The 22,524-nt window shown below is 43.7% G+C and overlaps 2 protein-coding genes across 3 annotated transcripts in view; one reads left to right on the top strand and one right to left on the bottom strand.

The window, feature by feature from the left end:
* Window positions 1-8,838, bottom strand: part of DSTYK (dual serine/threonine and tyrosine protein kinase) — a 70,566-nt gene extending 61,728 nt beyond the window's left edge. Inside the window, exon 1 of one of the 2 annotated variants that reach the window (XM_032136766.2) lies at window positions 8,406-8,838. In XM_032136766.2, the coding sequence (XP_031992657.1) occupies window positions 8,406-8,670 (265 nt within the window). In that variant the 5' untranslated portion in view covers window positions 8,671-8,838. The remainder of the gene's footprint in view (window positions 1-8,405) is intronic. The other variant, XM_032136768.2, reaches the window with a different exon arrangement.
* RHEX (regulator of hemoglobinization and erythroid cell expansion) overlaps window positions 1-22,524 on the top strand; it is a 919,952-nt gene that overhangs the window by 70,591 nt on the left and 826,837 nt on the right. The gene's annotated exons all lie outside the window — the stretch shown is intronic.

Below are 22,524 nucleotides of genomic sequence, written 5' to 3'. Positions count from 1 at the left end.
AATCAGTAATGACTTTTAAGACTAAACATATTGCAAATTATAATAAGCTTAAAGGCAATAATATTTTCTCTTTTAAAAGCAGGCAGGCTGGGCATGGGAGCTCATGCCTGTAATCCCAGCACTTTGGGAGGCCAAGGTGGCCAGATCACTTGAGGCCAGGAGTTCAAGATCAGCCTGGCCAAAACAGTGAAACCCCATCTCTATCAAAAAAAAAAAAAAAGAAAAAAAAAGCCAGGTGTGGTTGGTGCGTGCCTGCAGTCCCAGCTACTTGGGAGGCTCAGGTAGGAGAATCACTTTTATCCAGGAGGCAGAGATTGCAGTGAGCCAAGATCCAGCCTGGGTGACAAGAGTGAGACTGTCTCAAAAAATAAAATAAGAAAAGGAAAGGGGAGGGGGAGGGGAGGGGAAGGGAGGGGAGGGGAAGGGAAGGGAGGGGAGGGGGCAGAATTTCCCAATCCTTTTTAATAGCAAGCTGACCAGCTGGGCAAGGTGGCTCATGCCTGTAATCCCAGCGCTTTGGGAGGCCAAGGCGGGCGGATCACCTGAGGTCAGGAGTTCCAGACCAGCCTGACCAATACGGTGAAACCCTGTGTCTACTAAAAATACAAAAATTATCTGGGCGTGGTGGTGTGTGCCTGTAGTCCCAGCTACTTGGGAGGTTGAGACAGGAGAAGTGCTTGAACCGGGAGGCGGAGGTTGCAGTGAGCTAAGATCGTGCCACTGCACTCCAGCCTGGGTGACAGAGCCAGACTCTGTCTCAAAACAACAACAACAACAACAACAACAGCAAAAATAGCAGGCAGACCTGTACCATGGGAAACAGATGACCCCATGAAAGGAAGATTCGGAAGGAGAAAGGCCAGAAAGGGAAAGGGTGCAAAGAGCCACTGTGGTTGGGGAGGCCATTTCCTCCCAGGGAGCAGGAGATAGCAAGATCAGCAACAAGGGGCCTGATGCCCTAAATGTCAGGGAGTGGAAACTAGAATAAGAGCCTGAGTAGGTAGTGCCACATTATACTCATTCAATCAGATAGTCTCCCACTAAGTAAATGACGGTTCCATATAAGCTGTGGAGCCTGGGTGATGACTCATTTGTAACAGAGTCTCTCTACTGCCAGGGTGTATTTTGTATTCCCATGGCCAGGTCAGAAAAGAACAAAGGGGCCGGGCGCGGTGGCTCACGCTTGTAATCCCAGCACTTTGGGAGGCCGAGGCGGGCGGATCACGAGGTCAGGAGATCGAGACCATGGTGAAACCCCGTCTCTACTAAAAATACAAAAAAATTAGCCGGGCGTGGTGGCGGGCGCCTGTAGTCCCAGCTACTTGGAGAGGCTGAGGCAGGAGAATGGCGTGAACCCAGGAGGCGGAGCTTGCAGTGAGCCGAGATTGCGCCAGTGCACTCCAGCCTGGGAGACAGAGCAAGACTCCGTCTCCAAAAAAAAAAAAAAAAAAAAAAAAAAAGAACAAAGGAAGAGCCGCAGAAGCGGAATTGGACTGGGAGCCTAGAGACTCGGGCCTAAATCTGCCTCTAGCTCAAAATTGTTCTGTCCCACATTCCATCTTTCTGTTCCTCTCATTCTTCTGCCAACCCCATGTTCCAACTTTCTAAATCAATGCTCACCATACACACACACACACACACACACACACACACACACACCACTCAAACAGCCACATATATTTACTATTAATTATATGCCTGTGCTTTAAGGTATATTATCTCCAAATGTCACAACTTTGTAAGGCAGGTATTATCACTCCCATTTTATTTATTTATTAAGATATAATTCACCCCTTTTAAGTGTACAATTCAGTGGCTTTTAGTATGTTCACAAAGTTGTACAAGTATCACCACTATTTAATTCCAGAACATTCTCATCTCCTCCCAGAAAAATCCCATACCCATTAGCAGTCACCCCTTATCTGCTCATTTTCTTCTCCCCACATCCCCTAGCAACCACTAATCTACTTTCTATCTCTATGAATTTGCCTATTTTGGATATTTCATATCAATAGAATCATACAATATGTGGCACTGTGTATTACTCCCATTATATATATGAAGAACCCAAGATTCAAATAGGTTAAGTAACTTGCCCCAAGTCACACAGTTAAAAAGAGAATGCACTAGAATAGGAACCCAGGTTTCATTCAAATGCTATGCTTGCTTTTGGCCACTGAATGCTGCCTCCATGAGGGAAGAAAATTAAGAAAGAAAGACCAAGTTTTGGATATACTTGGAAAAATGGGATTTTGTTAATCTAAGGTATTACCTTAGAATAGATTATCTTTTATTAAAAGTAATAACCAGAACTATAGCACTATCTTTACTGAGCTTATGTTGAAATGCACTGGCAACTCTTCTAAACAGATGATGGCAAACTACCACAGAGCACACCCATCCCAGTCTCAGCACTGCTGTCACTGTGCTCCACCCCACAATCCCAGCTTCTCCCCACCCCTCAACCCCATAAAGATGACAGCTCTATAAAATGAAGCTCTAAAGAATCTCCTCTTTCCCAACTTTTCATTCCTTCCCCAAATGTCACTCTGCCATTTAAACTTTCTTATCATATAAATTTCTAAGACGACCAAGGAAAATGCCTATTTATTTTATTTTATTTTATTTTATTTTATTTTATTTTATTTTATTTTTTTGAGACACAGTCTCACTCTATCACCCAAGCTGGAGTGCAATGGCATGATCTCAGCTCACTGCAATCTCTGCCTCCTGGGTTCCAGCGATTCTCCTGCCTCAGCCTCCTGAGTAGCTGGGATTATGGGCCCGCACCGCCATGCCCGGCTAATTTTTTGTATTTTAGTGGAGACGATGTTTCACCATGCTGGCCAGGCTAGTCTGGAGCTCCTGACCTCAGGTGATCCACCCACCTCAGCCTCCCAACATGCTAGAATTACAGGAGTGAGCCACCGCGCCCAGCCGGAAATGCCTATTTTAAAAACACTAGTGCTTTTCCCCTTCTTTTAAATGCTGCCACATTTAAAAGGTGTGACAAAAAGAAGGTGAAGAATGTTGGAGAAACACAGCTGTGAGCTCACCAAAGGCAAAGAGCTATAAAAAAAACCTGAGAATTATAACTCACATAAAATGCTTATAACCTCCTTTAGTATTCTGCTTTTTTATGTACGTGTTTTATGTGTTGCACATGTATATAGTTTAGATTAGATTATACCTTTCTAGAGGACCAAGTTCAAGTCTTCTTAGACCTTTTTAATCCATCACCCAACATAAACAATTACTGATGATAATTATAATTATTTTTTCTTTCTTAAAAGTATAGAAGGGAAAGACTGATCTTCACTGGCCTAAGGCCAAAGCCAATATCTTTATTTGACTCTGTATCCCCCATACGCAGCACACTGCTCAGTACATACCAGGCACTCAGGTATTTATTGAATAATAGCTAATACTTACGTAGCACCTTACCAGGCACTGGTTTTTTTTGTTTTGTTTTTTTGGTTTTTTTCTGAGACGGAGTCTCGCTCTGTCACCCAGGCTGGAGTGCAATGGCGCAATCTTGGCTCACCAAAACCTCTGCCTCCCGTGTTCAAGCGATTCTCCTGCCTCAGCCTCCTGAGTAGCTGGGATTACAGGCGTGCGCCACCATGCCCGGCTAATTTTATATTTTTAGTAGACATGGGGTTTCTCCATGTTGGTCAGGCTGGTCTCAAACTCTTGACCTCAGGTGATCCACCTGCCTCAGCCTCCCAAAGTGTTGGGATTACAGGCGTGAGCCACCGCACCCGGCCTGTTTTTTTTTTAAAGACAGAGTCTCGCTTTGTCACCCAGGCTGGAGCACAGTGGGGTGATCTTGACTCACTGCAACCTCCGCCTCCAAGGTTCAAGCGATTCTCCTGCCTCAGCCTCCTGAGTAGCTGGGATACAGGCACCTGCCACCCTGCCCGGCTAATTTTTGTATTTTTAGTAGAGATAGGGTCAGGCTGGTCTCAAATTCCTAACCTCAAGTGATCCGCCCTCCTTGGCCTCCCAAAGTACTGGGATTATAGGCGTGAGCCACAGCTCCCAGCCCAGGTCCTGTTCTAAACATGCACATAGATTCACTCCCAAGAACTCTAGAGATCAGTACCATTATAATCCCTATTTCCAGATGAGGAAATAAAGGCACAGCACAGTTGTGATTTGCCCAAGATCATTTGGTTAGTAAGAGGTGAAATCAGGATTCAAAGAAGGCACCACAGACCACAGAATTCCAACAAGACATATTTGAGTCACTCCAGTATCTTTTTTTTTTTTTTTGAGACAGAGTCTCGCTGCAACATCCAGGCTGGAGTGCAATGGCTCGATCTCAACTCACTGCAACCTCCGCCTCTTGGGTTCAAGCAATTCTCCTGCCTCAGCCTCCCAAGTAGCTGGGGTTACAGGCACGCGCCACCATGCCTGGCTAATTTTTGTACTTTTAGTAGAGATGGGGTTTCACCATGTTGGCCAGGCTGGACTCGAACTCCTGACCTTGAGTAATCCACCCGCCTCGGCCTCCCAAAGTGCTGGAATTACAGGCGTGAGCCACCGCGCCCAGCCCACTCCAATTTCTTAAAATCGAGAGAGGCTTATGACAAATTGCAACAGCTAGGAACTTTACTGGATCATAAAACAAGAAAAATACTTTCCCATGCCGGGCACAGTGGCTCACGCCTGTAATCCCAGCACTTTGGGAGGCCAAGGCAGGCAGATCGCTTGAGGTCAGGAGTTTGAGACCAGCCTGGCCAACATGGTAAAACCCTGTCTCTACTAAAAATACAAAAACAAAATTAGCTGGGCCCGGTGGCAGGCGCCTATAGTCCCAGCTACTCAGAAAGCTGAAGCAGGAGAATCACGCAAACACAGGAGGTGAAGGTTGCAATGAACCAGGATCACGCCACTGCACTCCAGCCTGGGCAACACAGAGAGACTGTCTCAAAAAAAAAAAAAAAAGAAAAAGAAGAATACTTTTCCCTCTGCTACTCTTAATACTCCACCCTGCCTTTCCTCAGAAGTGCTCAAAGCCTTTATTTATTTATTTATTTATTTATTTATTTATTTATTTATTTATTTTTATTTATTTATTTTTTGAGACAGAGTTCCGCCCTTGTTGCCCAGGCTGGAGTGCAATGGCATGATCTCGGCTCACCACAACCTCCGCCTCCCAGATTCAAGTGATTCTTCTTCCTCAGCCTTCCCTAGCAGCTGGGATTACAGGCATGTGCCACCATGCCCAGCTAATTTTTTTTGGATTTTTAATAGAGACGGGGTTTCTCCATGTTGGTCAGGCTGGTCTCCAACTCCCAGCCTCAGGTGGTCCACCCACCTCAGCCTCCCAAAGTGCTGGGATTACAGGTGTGAGCCACCGCACCCAGCCTTACTTTTTAACTTCTAAAATATCATGTACATTACATATTCTCTACACTGACCCCAGTGAATTCAGAACTATAAAATGTTAGAGGAAAATATTATTTTGGGGTCCTTTACTCTCTTTTGTGGGTGAAAGTGAGACAATAAAAATTTTTGGTATCATATGGCATTACAGATGGTATACAGACATGAAAATTGTTTTTCTATTGTTACCATCCTTATACTCCAATCATTTCAAATTTAGAATTAATCCCTGGTCTTCTTTCAGTTGCTCAAATACCATACTACATCAACCTAGAGGCACAGTTCCATTCTGAAATGATGCTTAAAACCTACAGGTTTGTTAGGGTTAAGAATTGAGTGTTCCTTCAACACTCAAGTTCCTATTAATCAGAGACTAACATTCATAAAAGAAAGTTGAGGGCTGGGTGTGGTGGCTGATTACTGTAATTCCAGCACTTTGGGAGGTTGAGGTGGAAGGATCGTTTGAGGCCATGAGTTTGACACCAGCCTGGGCAACAAAGTGAGACCCCATCTTTACAAAAAATTTAAAAAAGAAAGTTGAGACAGTCTCTGAATAACTTGACCTTACAAAGGTGGCCTGTAAATGGAGAGAACAAGAGCTAGTTGTCCTTTTAGAAGTGATTTCTACTTTCTGACATGACCATCTAAATAGCTAGGAAAATGCATCCCTAAAATATACATATTAGGTGTCCCTTCACTAACTTTCCTTGGTGCATTTTTACCCCCAAACTCTCCATGCTGAAAGGAAGAGAATCATTTCATGGAACAAAACCGAATTGCTCCCAGTCCTGCCATCTGTACCCTCCCAGGTTTTTATCTGGGTTGGACAGACTCCAGATGGTGAAGACAGTTAAATACTCAAAGATCAGTTCATGATGCAGTCAACTGGAAAAGCCAATGAAGCGAAATGCAAAGGTATATTTGTATGTCTTAAGTTGTTTTTTAAAGAATAAAAACAAGAGCCAACCAAAGTGCCTTGAAAACCTCCATCTCTCTGAGGTTAATCGATTCTCTTTGTTTTAGAAGCAAGTCTAAAATAAATAGTTGTTTTAAAATAAAAACAGCAATAAAGGGCTTTTTAAGATAAGCTGTGAGAGAAACTTCCAAGCAGGAGACACCTCTGGAAAGCACTGTTATGGGAGCGGGTGAAAGTACACATTCTGAGGATCGTCTCAGAAAACATTAGCCGTTCTCATCAGCTGTTTTCTGGTAGCCTCGCAGATACTAGTTCTCTCTACAAGTCCATTCTGGGACAGTATATTTCTAGACGTAAGATGTCAAAAACACAACTTCAGAAAAACTAGTCATCCCCCTCCTTTCATGCTACAAGGTAAAATAAGGCTTTTTAAATTCCTTTCCAAACCAACTAAATGGAACAGTATCATTTAGGACCCTGTCATGATCTTAGTATCTTATTTTTATCACCATTTCTGGATTCCCAGTCGGATGTAGGATATTAAGTGCAAAACTTTGGGAATATAAGACCCAACACGCAAAGTCAGAACAATTCATCCAGTTCTGAGCCTCGTGTTCAAATTTGCTATGAGCATCTAAATTCAAGGTTCTGAAAGTATTTTAACCTGCATCTTATTCCCCAGTGTCTTTTATTATTACTTTTATTATTATTATTATTATTATTATTATTATTATTATTTTTGAGACAGAGTCTTGCTCTGTCACACAGGGTGGAGTGTAGTGGCACAATCTCTGCTCACTGCAACCTCCGCCTGCTGGTTTCAAGCGATTCTCCTGCCTCAGCCTCCCCAATGGCTGAGATTACAGGTGCCACCCACCACACCTGACTAGTTTTTTATATTTTTGGTAGAGACGGGGTTTCACCATGTTGGCCAGGCTGGTCTCGAATTCCTGATCTCAAGTGATCCGCCCCGCCTCTGCCTCCCAAAGTGCTGGGATTACAGACGTGAGCCACCGCGCCCGGCCGCTTCAGGGTCTTTTCATGTTAAATTAGATTCTTAGGACCCACTTCACACACCTATTAAATCGGAATTTATGAGCTAGAGCATGAAACATGGCATTTTTAATACGCCCCTGGGGTGAGTTTAATACACACTTTAGTTTGAGAATCACTAAATTAAACCCACAGACTTCTTTGCTGTTTTGTCCCCAAGTTATCTATCTACATGGAATGCCAGACCCTTCTCCCTTCCAATCTAAAATTATTTCCTAATTAGACGCAGTAGTTAACGAATCCTCCAGTTCCCCACCAACAGCAGTTTAAAAGGAAGCAAGACGTTAGGAAAGATTAAAGACTGCACGATTTTAAGTGTTTGGGGGCCTCTGGCACATCCTAGAAAGAATCATGCAAGACGAACAAGAGTAGCTAGTTCTCCACTGGCTCAGGACCAAAATGATCCCTTCTCTCTCTTCTTCACCATAAGCATGAGCAACATCTCTGGCAATTCCCTGGCACCCATCAGATATGATTTCCTCTGGCGACCCCCAACCCTATTTAGAGAATGTCCCCTCTTCACAGCTGCCTCATGATTGGTGTGAACACATTTCACATACATCATCAAACCCACATACCCGACTACAGTCCCATGGCCTCCTCGGACTCCCGGGACTCCCTGCCGCCTCTGATCCATCTCTAAACTGGGGCTCTGACCCACAACTGCGCATCCGCCCGCCCCCAACTCATAGCAACTTTTCCCACTCCTCGGATTAACTGCTACCCTATCCGAACGCCGGCCCGCCCCAGTTCCGTCAGCGCACACCCCGGTCCCCGGGGTCCTGCTCCGGGAACTCCGGCCCTCGGTTGCCCCTGGCTCCCGGTCCCCCAGCCGGGCCCTCAGCCAGCCCCTTCCTCCCTTCCTCAGAAGGATGCCCTCCCAAGGCATCCCAGATCCGGCCGGTCCAGGCCCGGGGACCTGGCCACACGACACGACTGCCCCTTTCCGCCTGCCTCTTCTCGGGCTTGTTTTGCAGGGTAGGGGTGCGGTCCGCCCTCCGATTGGCCTCTCCTGCCCTCTCTCCCTCCGGGCTGCCCTCCTTACCCGCCTGCAGCCCGGTTTCGGCGACATCGCCTGCAGGGCCGCGCTCGGCCCCGCCGCCGCCCGTGGGGGAGGAGGGACAAGTGTGGTTGTGGGAGCACTTGATGTCGCGGAAGAACTTCTGGGTCTCGCGCAGGTTCTGTCGCAGCCGTCCCAGGTAGCGGCGGTAGCGGCCGAAGCCCCGGCACAGCTCGCGGATCATTCCGCCGCCGCCGGGGCCGGGACCCGAGACGGGCTCGCCGCCCCATGGCACCCCGTCGCCCTCCATAGCCTCTGCCCGCTCTGTCTTTGCGGCTCGGTCCCCGGCCGCTGGCCCAGCCTCCCTCCTCCCCGCCCCCCCAGTGCCGAAGGGAGGAGGAATCCGCCTCCTGACGCCCCCGCCTGCAGTCAGCCTGGCTCCCAACCTCCGTCACTGCCGTTGCAAACAAACCAAACCGCAGTGCGCCGCTATCGGAACCTTTCTCTCCACTATCCAGAAGCGTGAGGGAAGGATCACTGGAGGACACCCTCGCCGCGGGGTCTCCTGGGACTTGCAGTCCGGGCTGGGACCAAACGCCAAAACCTCAAGGCTGGAGAAGGGGAGGCTGTGGATGGGACTGATCTCTTTTGGAGAAAACCCTCACTCGTTGTTGTGTTTTCGCGCTCTCTTCATTTTGAAAAGTGTTCCCAATCCCTCTATGAGCGTCCCTGAGGAGAGGGAGGAGCTGCAGAACCTGAGCGCCAGCAGAAGTGGGGGGCCTTACCGAAATCGTAGCGAAAGATGTTAATTGTAGAGAAAAGGAAGGAAACAAGACTGAAGACAGTCATATCTCCATGGCTACCCTAAGTGGCTCTCTAGTGTTTCGGATACAGTAGATACTGGGGAATCGGCTGAAAGTACCCTGGAAATAGGGAAATCTCTTATGTTTGCATTGCGTTCCCCTTTTCTAACTTTCCTTCTCCAGACTTGGAAAGGAAGGGTGTGAAAGGATCAACAAGAGCTGTAAACTGAACTTCGGTGGGTTCCTGAAGTAGGGAGACCGGGCTGGGTAAGGAGAAGTTGAGGTTTGTAGCCTTCCAAACTATTTCTGATTATCTTAACTTGGCTTCTGCTAATATGGAGGACTTCCATTGACACACACAGTCACAGACTCCTGGACACAATTACAAAGGGGGCAAAACTTGACGTCACCTCTTTTCTGCTTCCTGAATTATCTCTCCCCTCTTCACTAGGCACAGAGCCCACCTGTATCTTTCTTGCTGTAGAAAGACACCGTTTTTTACCTAGGCCAGACCTCTTCTCTGATACGCTGGATGATGTAGTTCCTTGATTGAAATTAAGAGGAGATTTGAGTTTGGATCTGGACTCTCCCTTTACCTTGCCTTGTGATCTCGGGCAAGACCCCGTTTCATCTTCTATAAAGTAAGGGTTTAGAATGGCAGATCTTTAAGCCCTTTTGGCTTTAAATTTTTGTGAGTCCTTCTTCAGAAATTTTACTTCTCCTAACCTCTCATCGCAGAACACCCAGGTGTTCTTAGCCAAATGATGTCGTGATATTTGGATTAATTGTTGTAAAATGTGAAGGCTTTACCCTTCCAGGGGCATTAGCATTTTATAAAAAGGGGTCACTAATTCAAATGAATCTGTATTTGATAAATGTCTGTGAGGGCTGACTGCAAGGAGGGAGCCTCATGCTCCTTCCCATTTACCCACTCCCCCTTCTGCCTTTTACTTGGTCACATATTCTCCATCAGCCATTCTTCTTTTGCAAGATTATATTCCCCATGCAATCCCCAAAAGGTTCAGTAAAACAGAAATGAAAATAAAAAATGGGAATTTTAATACAAAGTAGATACTATTTTTAAAATAGAAGAGCTGTAAGAAAGCAATGTGTAATGATTTGCCACACAAATTTCTAGCAGAGGAGATCAGATAAGAGCACTCAAGCTGGAGTTATCCAGAAAAGGAATCTATCTTGAAGAAGGGGCAAAATTTGGATAGGTGGAAGTAATCAGAGAGGGCATTATTTCAGGTAAATATCACAAAGCCCACCCTTTTAAAAACTATTCCTTAGTACTTTACATTTATTTTCAAAATAAGTAATACACGAATGTGGTATAAAATTCAAATGGTGCAAAGGATATATAAGGAAAAACTAAGTCTTCCTTAGTTTTTCTGTTTACCTCCCAGTCACCTAGTTTCCCTCCCAGGAGGCAACCACTGTTGTAGATATAAATCATATATAAATAGATTGTATATATGTATTTTATATATGTATTTATATATGTGTGTGTATGCATGTATTTTAAATACAAATGATAGTATACATAATACATATTTGATGATGGCCTTGCAGACTTCTGCACCAAAACATAAAGGTCTGTTTCATTCTTTTTAACTGTGTAACATACTACCACATGGATTGGCATGTTTTATTTAACAAGTGCTCTACTGGCGGAACTTTAGGTTTTTTGCAGTCTTTTGATATTACAAACAATACTGCAAGAACCAATCTTCTATGTACATCATTTTGAATATGTGTAAGTATATCTCATCCCCATTTTTGATCTGTTGAGAAAAGCAATAATTTTTTGCTATTTAAAATCTTAAAAAATGCAAGTGACAATGAGCCCTTCATAAATCATAATAACTTACCAATTAAAATACATATTTTCTTCAAATATCTAATTCAAAGGACAAATGGAGAAAATAAAGTTTTGAATGGTAAGAAGAGAGGGTTTAAGTTGGTATAGAAAAGTATTTCCTGGCCAGGCACAGTGGCTCACACCTACAAACCCAGCACTTTGGGAGGCCAAGGCAGGCGGATCACAAGGTCAAGAGTTCGAGACCATCCTGGCCAACATAACGAAACCCCAGCTCTACTAAAAATACAAAAATTAGCTGGGCGTGGTGACGCATGCCTGTTGTCCCAGCTACTCGGGAGGCTGAGGCAGGAGAATCGCTTGGGCTTGGGAGGCGGACGTTGCAGTGAGCTGAGATTGCACCACTGTACTCCAGCCTGGCGACAGAGCGAGACTGTCTCAAAAAAACAAAAAACAAACAAAAGAAAAGTATTTCCTGGCCACGCGCAGTGGCTCACGCCTGTAATCCCAACACTTTGGGAGGCTGAGGCAGGCAGATCGCCTGAGGTCGGGAGTTCAAGACCAGCCTGGCCAGCATGGTGAAAGCCCATCTCTACTAAAAATATAAAAATTAGCCAGGCGTGGTGGCAGAGACCCTTAATCCCAGCTACTCGGGAAGCTGAGGCAGAACAATCGCTTGAACCCAGGAGGCAGAGGTTGCAGTGAGCCGAGATCATGCCATTGAACTCCAGCCTAGGCAACAGAGCGAGACCCTGTCTCAAAAATGAGCGGTGGCTCATGCCTGTAATCCCAGCACTTTGGGAGGCCGAGGTGGGTGGATCACCTGAGGTCAGGAGTTCGAGACCAGCCTGGCCAACAGGGCAAAACCCTGTCTCTACTAAAAATACAAAAATTAGCTGGATGTGGTATGCAGCTGTACAGGCATGCTCCTGTAGTCCTAGCTACTAGGGATGCTGAGGCAGGAGAATTGCTTGAACCCAGGAGGTGGAGGTTGCAGCGAGCCGAGATCATGACACTGCACTCCAACCTGGGCAACAGAGTCAGACTGTCTCAAAAAAGAAAAGTATTTCCTGAAAGTGTTGAGAGTTAAACAATTAATGAAGATGAACACACAGATCTACTTTTGTTCCCTCCTAGAACACCATTAAAATGACAGTAATGGGATTTTTTAAGGCACAAAGCCAGGATAATGAGAGGAGTTGGTAGCAAAAAAGAAAGTGGAAGATGAAAAGCAAATGGGCAAGTTTTAACTAAGAAACCAGAATCCTAAACCCAAAGTAGTAAAGTTGAGATCCAACCTGATATATATTGAAGAATCCCCTAAGTCTTAGAAACTGGTGACAATAGGTCCCCCCACTGCCTATTGTGGAAGTATAGTTGTTTAAGAGCAGTTAAATCCTGAGGTCACTTCCTTATCTGCAACTTCCACCCCACCCTCCGAAAAACAAGACTGAAGTATTTATTCTCCAGAGAGGGTTAAATAGCTGTCTGCATAAACAGAGAGATAAGTGAATGTATGGATCATGGATACCCTCTTCATTCAATTCCTGGATCTTTGGCTACCAGCTGTTTACCCTCCAAAGATAAAACTTAAAGTGTCTTCATGAAGGAATATGAGCAGCCCAAGAGGAAAGACCCAAGTTACTGACAACAGAACCGAGATTTTTGTCTGGCTGTTTGTTTCACTGCTGTATCTCCAGCACCTAGAATAGTGCCTGTCACTTAGTAGGTACTCGTTAGATATTTGTTGAGTGAATGAGTGTTCACTGTAGATTGATTGATTGATTAAGTAGAGACAGGGTTTTGGGGTTTGCCATGTTGTCCAGACTGATCTCGAACTCCTGGACTCAAGTGATACACACCTGCCTTGGCTTCCCAAAGTACTGGGATTACAGGCGTGAGCCATCATGCCCAGCTGACATTTTTTAACATTCAGGAAATCACAAAAGAGAAAGTAAAAACCACTCATACTTTTACTATCCAGAAAAAAACAGTAGGTTATATTGGTATCCATTAATGTTGTCATTGGAGGAAATGGGATAGGTGAGAAATATTCTTTCTAACTTTACTTTTCTATTACAAGTTCCTCTTGGTTTGATGATTTCTGGAGAGATTCTGAAGCCTTGATCTTCCTGTTCATGTAGGTGGAAATCATTTTTTTAGAACACCATAAAACATTAACACTTAATTCTTCCATATGAATTAAGAACACTTTACTAAGAGAAAGTATGACTATTTTCTATTATGCAACATAAGATCAGAATCACAAATCCAAGAATTTTAAAAATCTACAAATTGAAGGAAAAAATAAAACAAAGAATTATATATTATTGAGTTATATTATATTGAAAAATTATATTATATTGAGAAATATAAGTATTTCTTTACTACTTGTTTGCTCGTTATCATCTTCTAAAGTTACCAGCAGGTAGATAATATTTAGCTCCAAAAAAACAGAGGACAAATTATGGAAGAAAAGATGAAAAATACAACCTATTAACCTAATTTTTTTCTATGAATTGGGAAAAGTCACCATTATCAGATTTAACAACCAAACATACTTTCTTGAATCTCAATACTGATGCCCAAGGGAACATGTTTGAGAATCCCTGGTTCTAGACAATCTTGCCCTCTTCCCTGCCTATAGGGTATAATGCTGGCAGTGTTGCAGAACAGTGCTTCTGAAACTTCAGTGTGCACATGAATCATGTGGAGATCTTGTTAAAATGCACTTCTGATTTAGTAAATCTAGGGTGGTGCTTGGGATTCTGCATTTATTTTATTATTATTATTAATTTTTTTTTTTTTTGAGATGGAGTTTCGCTCTTGTTGCCCAGGCTGGAGTGCAGTGGCACGATCTCGGCTCACTGCAACCTCTGCCTCCTGGGTTCAAGCAATTCTCCTGCCTCAGCCTCCTGAGTAGCTGGGATTACAGACACATGCCACCACGCCCAGCTAATTTTTTGTATTTTTAGTAGAGATGGTGTTTCATCATGTTGGCCAGGCTGGTCTCAAACGCCTGACCTCACATGATCCACCCACCTCGACCTCCCAAAGTGCAGGGATTACAAGCGTGAGCCACTGCACCTGACCTATCTTATTTTATTCTATTTATTTTATTTATTTATTTATTTGTGAAGTGGAGTCTTGCCCTCTGTCACCCAGGCTGGAGTGGAATGGCACGATCTCGGCTCACAGCAACCTCCACCTCCCAGGCTGGAGGTAAGTGAAAGTACTTTGAAATGGAAATTGGCCAGGTGTGGTAGCTCAGGCCTGTAAATCCCAGCACTTCGGGAGCCCAAGGCAGGAGGATTGCTTGACCCCAGGAGTTGGAGACCAGCCTGGGCAACATGGTGAAACTTCATCTCTACAAAAAACTTAAAAATTAGCGAGGTGTGGTGGCACACGCCTGTAGTCCCAGCCACTTGGAAGGCTGAGGTGGGAGGATCACCTGAGCCTGGGGAGGTTGAGGCTGCAGTGAGCCATGATCATGCTGCTGCACTGCAGCCTGGGCAAGAGAGTGAGACCATGTCTCAAAAAAAAAAAAAAAAAAAAAAAAACCTGTAAAAATGTAGGGAAAAGCAAGGGAATCAGAGAGAATCTAACCCGAGTTTCCAGTCCTGGCAGTACTGCTTACTTATTTCATGATCGTAAGCAAATTACTTAGAGCCTCATTCACTTCATCTGTAGAGGAGAACTAATACCCACCTCACAGGGTTGTGAAGATTAAATGACATAATATGTAAAGCAGTTAGCACCTTACCTTGCACACAGACATGCTTAGGAAATGTTTTCTGTCTGTAGTAAGTACTCACATTCAGGATTATGTATTTTTACAAGGAGGATAGCATTTCCAAGAATATTTTGTTTATGAGATTCTCTACATGAAGGTTTATTAACTTGAAGATTAAAAGTATATAAAATTGAACTGCTAAATGCTATTTAATTATACATCAAATATCATTCCAATGCTGAATATTTCATCAGTGCCATGCCTGGCTGTTAGGATGTAGAGCATTGGAGGGAAACAATCAAAGAGAATTTGGTATAACTCTAAACAGAGATCATCTTTGTTTTACTGCCAAGTAGAAGAACAAGGTTTTCCAGAAATGTTTTAGAGTAACTGATCCAAAGCTTTCCAGAAGCCCTGAACATAGTTTTGTCACAATTCATTTTTCATCGGTAAGATAGTAGATCGGCATTGCTTTTCTTTTTCTTTTCTTTTTCGAGACGGAATTTCGCTCTTGTCACCCAGGCTGGAGTGCAATGGCACAATCTTGGCTCACTACGACCTCCGCTTCCTGGGTTGAAGGGATTCTCCTGCCTCAGCCTCCCAAGTAGCTGGGATTACAAGCGCCCACCACCACACCTGGCTAATTTTTTTTTTTTTTGAGATGGAGTTTTGCTCTTGTTACCCAGGCTGGAGTGCAATGGTGCAATCTCGGCTCACTGCAACCTCCGCCCAGGTTCAAGCGATTCTCCTGCCTCAGCCTCCCGAGTAGCTGGGATTACAGGAATGCACCACCATGCTCAGCTAATTTTGTATTTTTAGTAGAGATGGGGTTTCTCCATGTTGGTCAGGCTGATCTCGAACTCCTGACCTCAGGTGATCCACCCACCTCAGCCTCTCAAAGTGCTGGGATTACAGGCATGAGCCACCGGGCCCGTCCTCATTATTGCTTTTCTAAGTCTAAATGGCTGTGATCCTTTCTCCGCTATGTTATCTGACAGTTCAGTGGAACCCATATTTGGTTTATTTCCCTACCTACTTGGAATAACACCTTATAATTGGTTATATTCTTATCTCTGGGATGATCCTAGGTGGATAAAGACGAATAGATTAACATCTACCAGTACCCTTTTCTATGTCAATGTTATTTATTTATTTATTTATTTATTTTTGAGATGGGGTCTCTCTGTCTGTCGCCCAGGCTGGGGATGAAGTGGCGCAATCTCAGCTCACTGCAGCCTCAACTACACAGGGTCAAGCGGTTCTACCACCTAAGCCTCCTGAGTAGCTGGGACCACCATGCCCGGCTAATTTTTTTTTCATAGAGTCTCACTATGCTGCCCAGGCTTGTCAACATTATCTTGATAGAGGTTTTCTAGAAGATTCTGAAGCCCAGTTTCTGAAACATATTCCATCCAGCTTAGTCTGTATCTATCCACATATGCCAAGCCCAATGCCTGAAACAGAGTATACTCAATATACATTATCTGAAAGAAAATATTTCCTTTCATTCCCCTGCCTGCGCCCTTTCTCATAAATCCAGCCACTTCTCCAGGGAGGTGATTTGATGGAAGTGACGGTTAGGATTCTGAAGCAAAGGTGGAAGGCATTCTGGTCAAGAGAACATTCTCTCCGTCTTAAAAAAAAAAAAAAAAAAAAAAAAAAGAGAGAGAACATTCTCTATTCCTAAATTTCAGAGGAAAGAGAGACCTCCACCTACCGAGCTTCACGTGAGCCCCCAAGTGCTTGTAAGAAAGTTCCTGGCACCTGGTTGAGCCACCATCACATATCTCTGCGTTGACAGGGTCCAACCATTTTCCTAGAGCTGATTTCAGAAGCACCAGTCCAGGCACTTTCCCAAAACAGGGTTTAGGGATCCATTTAGGCAAGTTTCCAGCTTACATGCACAAATTTCTTGCATAGGGAATATGACTAATTTTAAGGATGTGGAGGAATAAAGAGTAAAAAATAGTATTTAAAACATCATAAAAATAAATCCATTTTACATAAGATTTTAACAGTCTCACATTCTAGCATAAAATTTAGGATTATTTCTTAGCACTCCCTCCCATATTTATCCATGACTTACCCAAAATGTATCAATATAGTTTATATCATATTTCTTTTTTTTTTTTTTTTGAGACGGACTTTCGCTCTGTCGCCCAGGCTGGAGTGCAGTGGCGCAGTGTCGGCTCACTACAAGCTCCGCCTCCCGGGTTCACGCCATTCTCCTGCCTCAGCCTCCTGAGTAGCTGGAACCACAGGCACCCGCCATCACGCCTGGCTAATTTTTTTTTGTATTTTTAGTAGAGGCGGGGTTTCACCATGTTAGCCAGGATGGTCTCGATCTCCTGACCTCGTGATCCGCCCCCCTCGGCCTCCTAAAGTGCTGGGATTACAGGCGTGAGCCACCGCGCCTGGCCCAACATATTTAATTCTTACAACAACTCCGGATAGTTTTATCCTTATTTTACAGGTGAGGAAATTGAGACTAAGGCTAAGTGATTTTTCTAAGTCCATATAGCTAATAACACAGATTTGTTTGACTCCAAAGCCCTAATTCTTCTAGCTCTACACAATTTTGCATTCTAATGCTTTCATTTTATATTACTTAAAGGCGGCTTTTAATGTTTCTATATATTCATCATATTATCCCTTTTTTTTTTTTTTTTTTTTTTTGAGACGGAGTCTCGCTCTGTCGCCCAGGCTGGAGTGCAGTGGCGCAGTCTCGGCTCACTGCAAGCTCCGCCTCCCAGGTTCACGCCATTCTCCTGCCTCAGCCTCTCCGAGTAGCTGAGACTACAGGCGCCCGCCACCACGCCCGGCTAATTTTTTTTTGTATTTTTAGTAGAGACGGGGTTTCACTGTGGTCTCGATCTCCTGACCTCGTGATCCGCCCGCCTCAGCCTCCCAAAGTGCTGGGATTACAAGCGTGAGCCACCGCGCCCGGCCCATATTATCCCTTTTAATAGCAGCACAATGTTCCGTTCCATTATATTGTTGTGCCTTGTTCCTCATCCATTCCCTATTCTTGAGACATTTCGGTAGTTTCAGGTTTTGCATGATTATTATTATTATTTTTGAGATGGAGTCTCACTCTGTCGCCCAGCCTGGAGTGCAAATAGTGTGATCTCAGCTCACTGCAACCTCCACCTTCTGGGTTCAAGCAGTTCTCGTGCCTCACCCTCCTGAATAGCTGGGACTACCAGTGCCCGCCACCATGCCCAGCTAATTTTTGTATTTTTTATAGAGACGGGGTTTCATCGTGTTGGCCAGGCTGTTCTTGAACTCCTGACCTCAGGTGATCTGCCTGCCTCGGCCTTCCAAAGTGTTAGGATTACAGGCGTGAGCCACTGCGCTCGGCCAGGTTTTTCATTATTATAAACAATGCTGCAAGAAGCATTTTTTTTTGTTGCTCATGTAGCTTGTTTTCTTCTTTCGAATTATTTCCTGGAGATCAGTTCCCAGGAGGGTATTACTGAGTGAAAGAGTATAAACCTCTATATGGTTGTAGCTCTCTGGTACTAAACTGCCCTCTGATAGAACTGCACTGTGTCATTGCCTGTTGAAAGAGAGTAATATCTTCTTTCACCAGCACCCTGTGAGAGATATAAGACAAGCCTGGGTGGTCTCATTAATGAAAGCAGCCTTTTGTCCCTATGTCTGCTTGGGTATGTCCCAGAGCCATATGAGCTGCCTGAAAATGGTTTATGACATAAGGATGCATAGTCCAGAATAGTATCTCACCTGGATGGTGTGATTCCCCTTCTCACGAGAGACTTCCTTAAGTGGTCTTTTTGAAGTCACAAGATCAGTAGAAGGTTTTTCAAACAACCGATATTTTCCTCTTAATTCAGAGCAACTCTCCATTCCCCTGTTGGAAAAAAGTGTGGTGCCTGTTAGAACTGAAGCCTAAACTTCAGTTAGAATGGCTCATGGTTTACCATTCCAATCTCAGTGTAAAAGGGTTCGGACATTTAGGTAGTTTCGGGTTTTTCATTATTATTATTATTTATTTATTTATTTATTTTTTTGAGATGGAGTTTCACTCTGTTGCCCAGGCTGGAGTGCAAACGGCATGATCTTGGCTCACTGCAACCTCCACCTCCTGGGTTCAGGCGATTCTCCTGCCTCGGTGGGTCCTTCCAGGACACCAAGAAAAGGAAGTCCTGACAGAGCTGAAAAGGTTTGAGGAACTGTCAGGAAGAAGTGAAAGTAAGGAAAAGTCATACTAAAATAAGCTCTATTCCAACTGGTGGAAGGTGATATTGGGATTACATATTAATATGGCTCTATCTTAGTTATCTTACATGGCAAGAACATCACTTGAGGCTATTGAAAGGTTTAGATCTAAATTAGATGGCACATTATTAGGAACTCAAATGATAGTTGTTATTATTAGTCTATAATTCGACTATACATAGTCTAGGTTAACAGTACAGTAGGCATTTGGCCGGGCGTGGTGGCTCACGCTTGTAATCCCAGCACTTTGGGAGGCTGAGGTGGGCGGATCACGAAGTCAGGAGATCGAGACCACTGTAAAACCCCGTCTCTACTAAAAAAAAAATACAAAAAATTAGCCGGGCGTGGTGGCGGGCGCCTGTAGTCCCAGCTACTCGGAGAGGCTGAGGCAGGAGAATGGCGTGAACCCGGGAGGTGGAGCTTGCAGTGAGCCGAGATTGCGCCACTGCACTCCAGCCTGGGCGACAGAGTGAGACTCCATCTCAAAAAAAAAAACAGTACAGTAGGCATTATAGAGAAAGTATGGACATTGAAAGGAAGGAGAAGTGGTTTGGCCATCTCTTTCTAGCCAGGTTACCTACGGCAAGTTTTATATCTTCTTTGAGCCTCAGTTTCATTATCCGTAAAATGATACTTAACCTACAAAGTTTTTTGTTTTTGGCCGGGCGCAGTGGCTCACGCCTGTAATCCCAGCACTTTGGGAGGCCAAGGCAGGCAGATCACCTGAGATCGGGAGTTTGAGACCAGCCTGACCAACATGGAGAAACCCTGTCTCTACTAAAAATACAAAATTAGCCAGGCGTGCTGGCGTGTGCCTGTAATCCCAGCTACTTGGGAGGCTGAGACAGGAGAATCGCTTGAACCTGGGAGGCAGAGGTTGCGGTAAGCTGAGATTGCGCCATTGCACTCCAGCCTGGGCAACAAGAGCAAAACTCTGTCTCCAAAAAAAAAAAAAAAAAGAAGGTTTACAAATTTGTGTCGGGCCTCATTCAAAGCCGTCCTAGGCTGCATGAGGCCTGTGGGCTGGGGGTTGAACATGCTTGCTTTAGAGTCAGATGGAGCTGAGCACGGATCTTGGACCTATTTGTAAGTGCTGTAACTTCTCTAAGCCTATTTCTCATTTGTAGAGTGGGAATAACACACCTTGTAGGGTTGTTTCAGGAGAGCGTTCACAAGGTTCCTAGCAAAATGTCAAACACCTGTGGATCTCTTTAAATGGTGGACTTTTACTATTACTATTATATCTAAAAGTACCGCATATGATTATAGATAGAACTGCCCACAGATATTTATTTTCAGATGTAAAATAATAAACAATCAATTCTCTCTGAGCAAAGCTGATATTTTCTCTTTCTTTTTAAGGTCTAGAATTTTCAGCTTTAAGTAACAGATTGTCCAGAGGTTTGTATGGATTCCCTATAGAGATGGGAAAGGGCACAAAGCAGCCATTTTACCAGTCCCAGGCTTTCACACATAGTAGTACAATCAGGGTTTAAGTTTATGCTTCACAGTCCTCCTCTGTTCATGGCCATGATTACCATTTTTTCTCTCATTACAGAGGAGAAACCAGAATAAAGAATTTGCATCCTACCTGAAATGAGAAGCAGGAACTTCTGGCTTTTTCATATTACAGATAGGAGATTCACCCACCCCAGGAATGAAACAGACATTGGAATCTCCTGTGTAAGTCTTAGGGATGCTGTGAGAGAAACGATCACAAGGTTAGTAATCTGGGTTTGCTTACTCCTTTAAAACATTGCCAGTTTGGGCCAGGCGCCGTGGCTCACGCCTGTAATCCCAGCACTTTGGGAGGCCGAGGTGGGCGGATCACCTGAGGTCAGGCGTTCGAGACCAGCCTGGCCAACATGGAGAAACATTTTTAGTCTCTACTAAAAATGAGTCTGTAAAATATTAGTCAGGCGTGGTGGCAGATGCCTGTAATCCCAGCTACTCGGGAGGGTGAGGCAGGAGAATCGCTTGAACCCAGGAGGCGGAGGTTGCAGTGAGCCAAGATCACGCCACTGCTCTCCAGCCTGGGCGACAGAGCGAGACTCCATTTCAAAAAAAAAAAAAAATTGCCAGTTTGGTATCAGAGATTCTGTGTTTTGAATGAAATAATGCATACAATTTCTGCATAAATATAGTAATGGCAGCTTTATTTCTAAAGGCAAAAAATAGAGAAAATTATGTCAAGGAATAAGGTGGATAGTATGTTAAACCATGATATCTTCAGCTGGCAGAACATTAAGCAGTCATTTAAAATGTTTACGTAAATATATGGAATATGGCTAATAATATATGGAATAATATGGGAAAAGGTAATAATGTTGAAAATGCTGCTGAGTACATTTCAAGTAAAAAATAGGATAAAATTTAGTTTAGGCTAATAAGAGCTTTCTCCAGTCAGGAGTGATGTAGAGCCTTCGTGGTCCTCCCTTCCTTTTACAATAGCCAATAAAAAGCCTGTACTTAGGTGGTGAGATTGTGACAACATCAAAAATCCAGGCAATCTTCCTAAGGATTATTTGCATAGTTTACTCCTAATCCAACAGAACTCAATTTCTTTTAAGGAGTGCATTGAGTGGAAGTGGTCATCTCCAACAAAAAGGGAAGAGAATTACATTAACAAAGGAGTATGTGCAATGATATTGGTATCAAAATTCAGTGTCCAAAATTATTATATCTAGTCCCTCTAGAGAGTACTCTTACCTTTGAATCACTGTACTCAGTATGTTAAATCTTAAAATAGCGCACTGACAACCACTTATCCATTTGATGTTTAAATGTTTTTTTAAGTATTGCTATGGAATAGGACATAGAATTGCCTTGGATAATTGGCAAGCTTCTTACTATTGGCAAAAAGAGAAGCCTTTTATTTTTCAGACCTAATTGCTTTTACAAAAAGAAAGAAAACAAAACAAAACCCTACTCTACACTTTGTTGATCTTGGCACCTTATCCTCTATAATGAAAGCTTCAGCCATTTATCAAACTAAATGAACTGGGTGTTGACAAGAGAGCAGGATTCCATAATTCTGCCCTTTATACTCCTTGTTTATATACTTATTGGTTTAGCAAATTTGATACTACCAGAGTGCTCCCTTTCATTAGTTTAACTGGGATTTCTGTTCACAAAAAGCATTCAGCTTAGTGGGATAATTCTGTCTTTCTCATATGGTATATGGGGGGCTTGGACAAGTTAATTATTTTTGTTTCACTTAGTTTTACTGCACATATACCATGTGTCAAGCATTTTCACATGCATTATCTACCTTCATCCTCACAATAACCAGTGAAGATAGATAGTATTAGCCCTGGTTTACAGATGAGAAAACCAAGGGTGAAAGAGTTTTTAAAGCTCACAAGAAGTAACTGAACTAGAATGCTTACATGAATTTTCTGACACCAAGACCAATGTTCTTCCCACTAAATCATGTTGTTTCCTTGTAATTAACTAGGTGTGCCAAAACAGAATGGAAATGCTACTCCTACATAGAAAATATAATCACTCGCATTGTGTATCTGCAAACTTTTGTCTAATCTTGAATATCAAAACATAATTTGTGCC

The sequence above is a fragment of the Hylobates moloch genome, unplaced genomic scaffold, assembly GCF_009828535.3.
Source record: "Hylobates moloch isolate HMO894 unplaced genomic scaffold, HMol_V3 SCAFFOLD_18, whole genome shotgun sequence".
Classification (NCBI taxonomy): domain Eukaryota; kingdom Metazoa; phylum Chordata; class Mammalia; order Primates; family Hylobatidae; genus Hylobates; species Hylobates moloch.
Note: the sequence above shows the minus strand (reverse complement) of the source record. Positions and strands in the feature narration are given on the sequence as shown.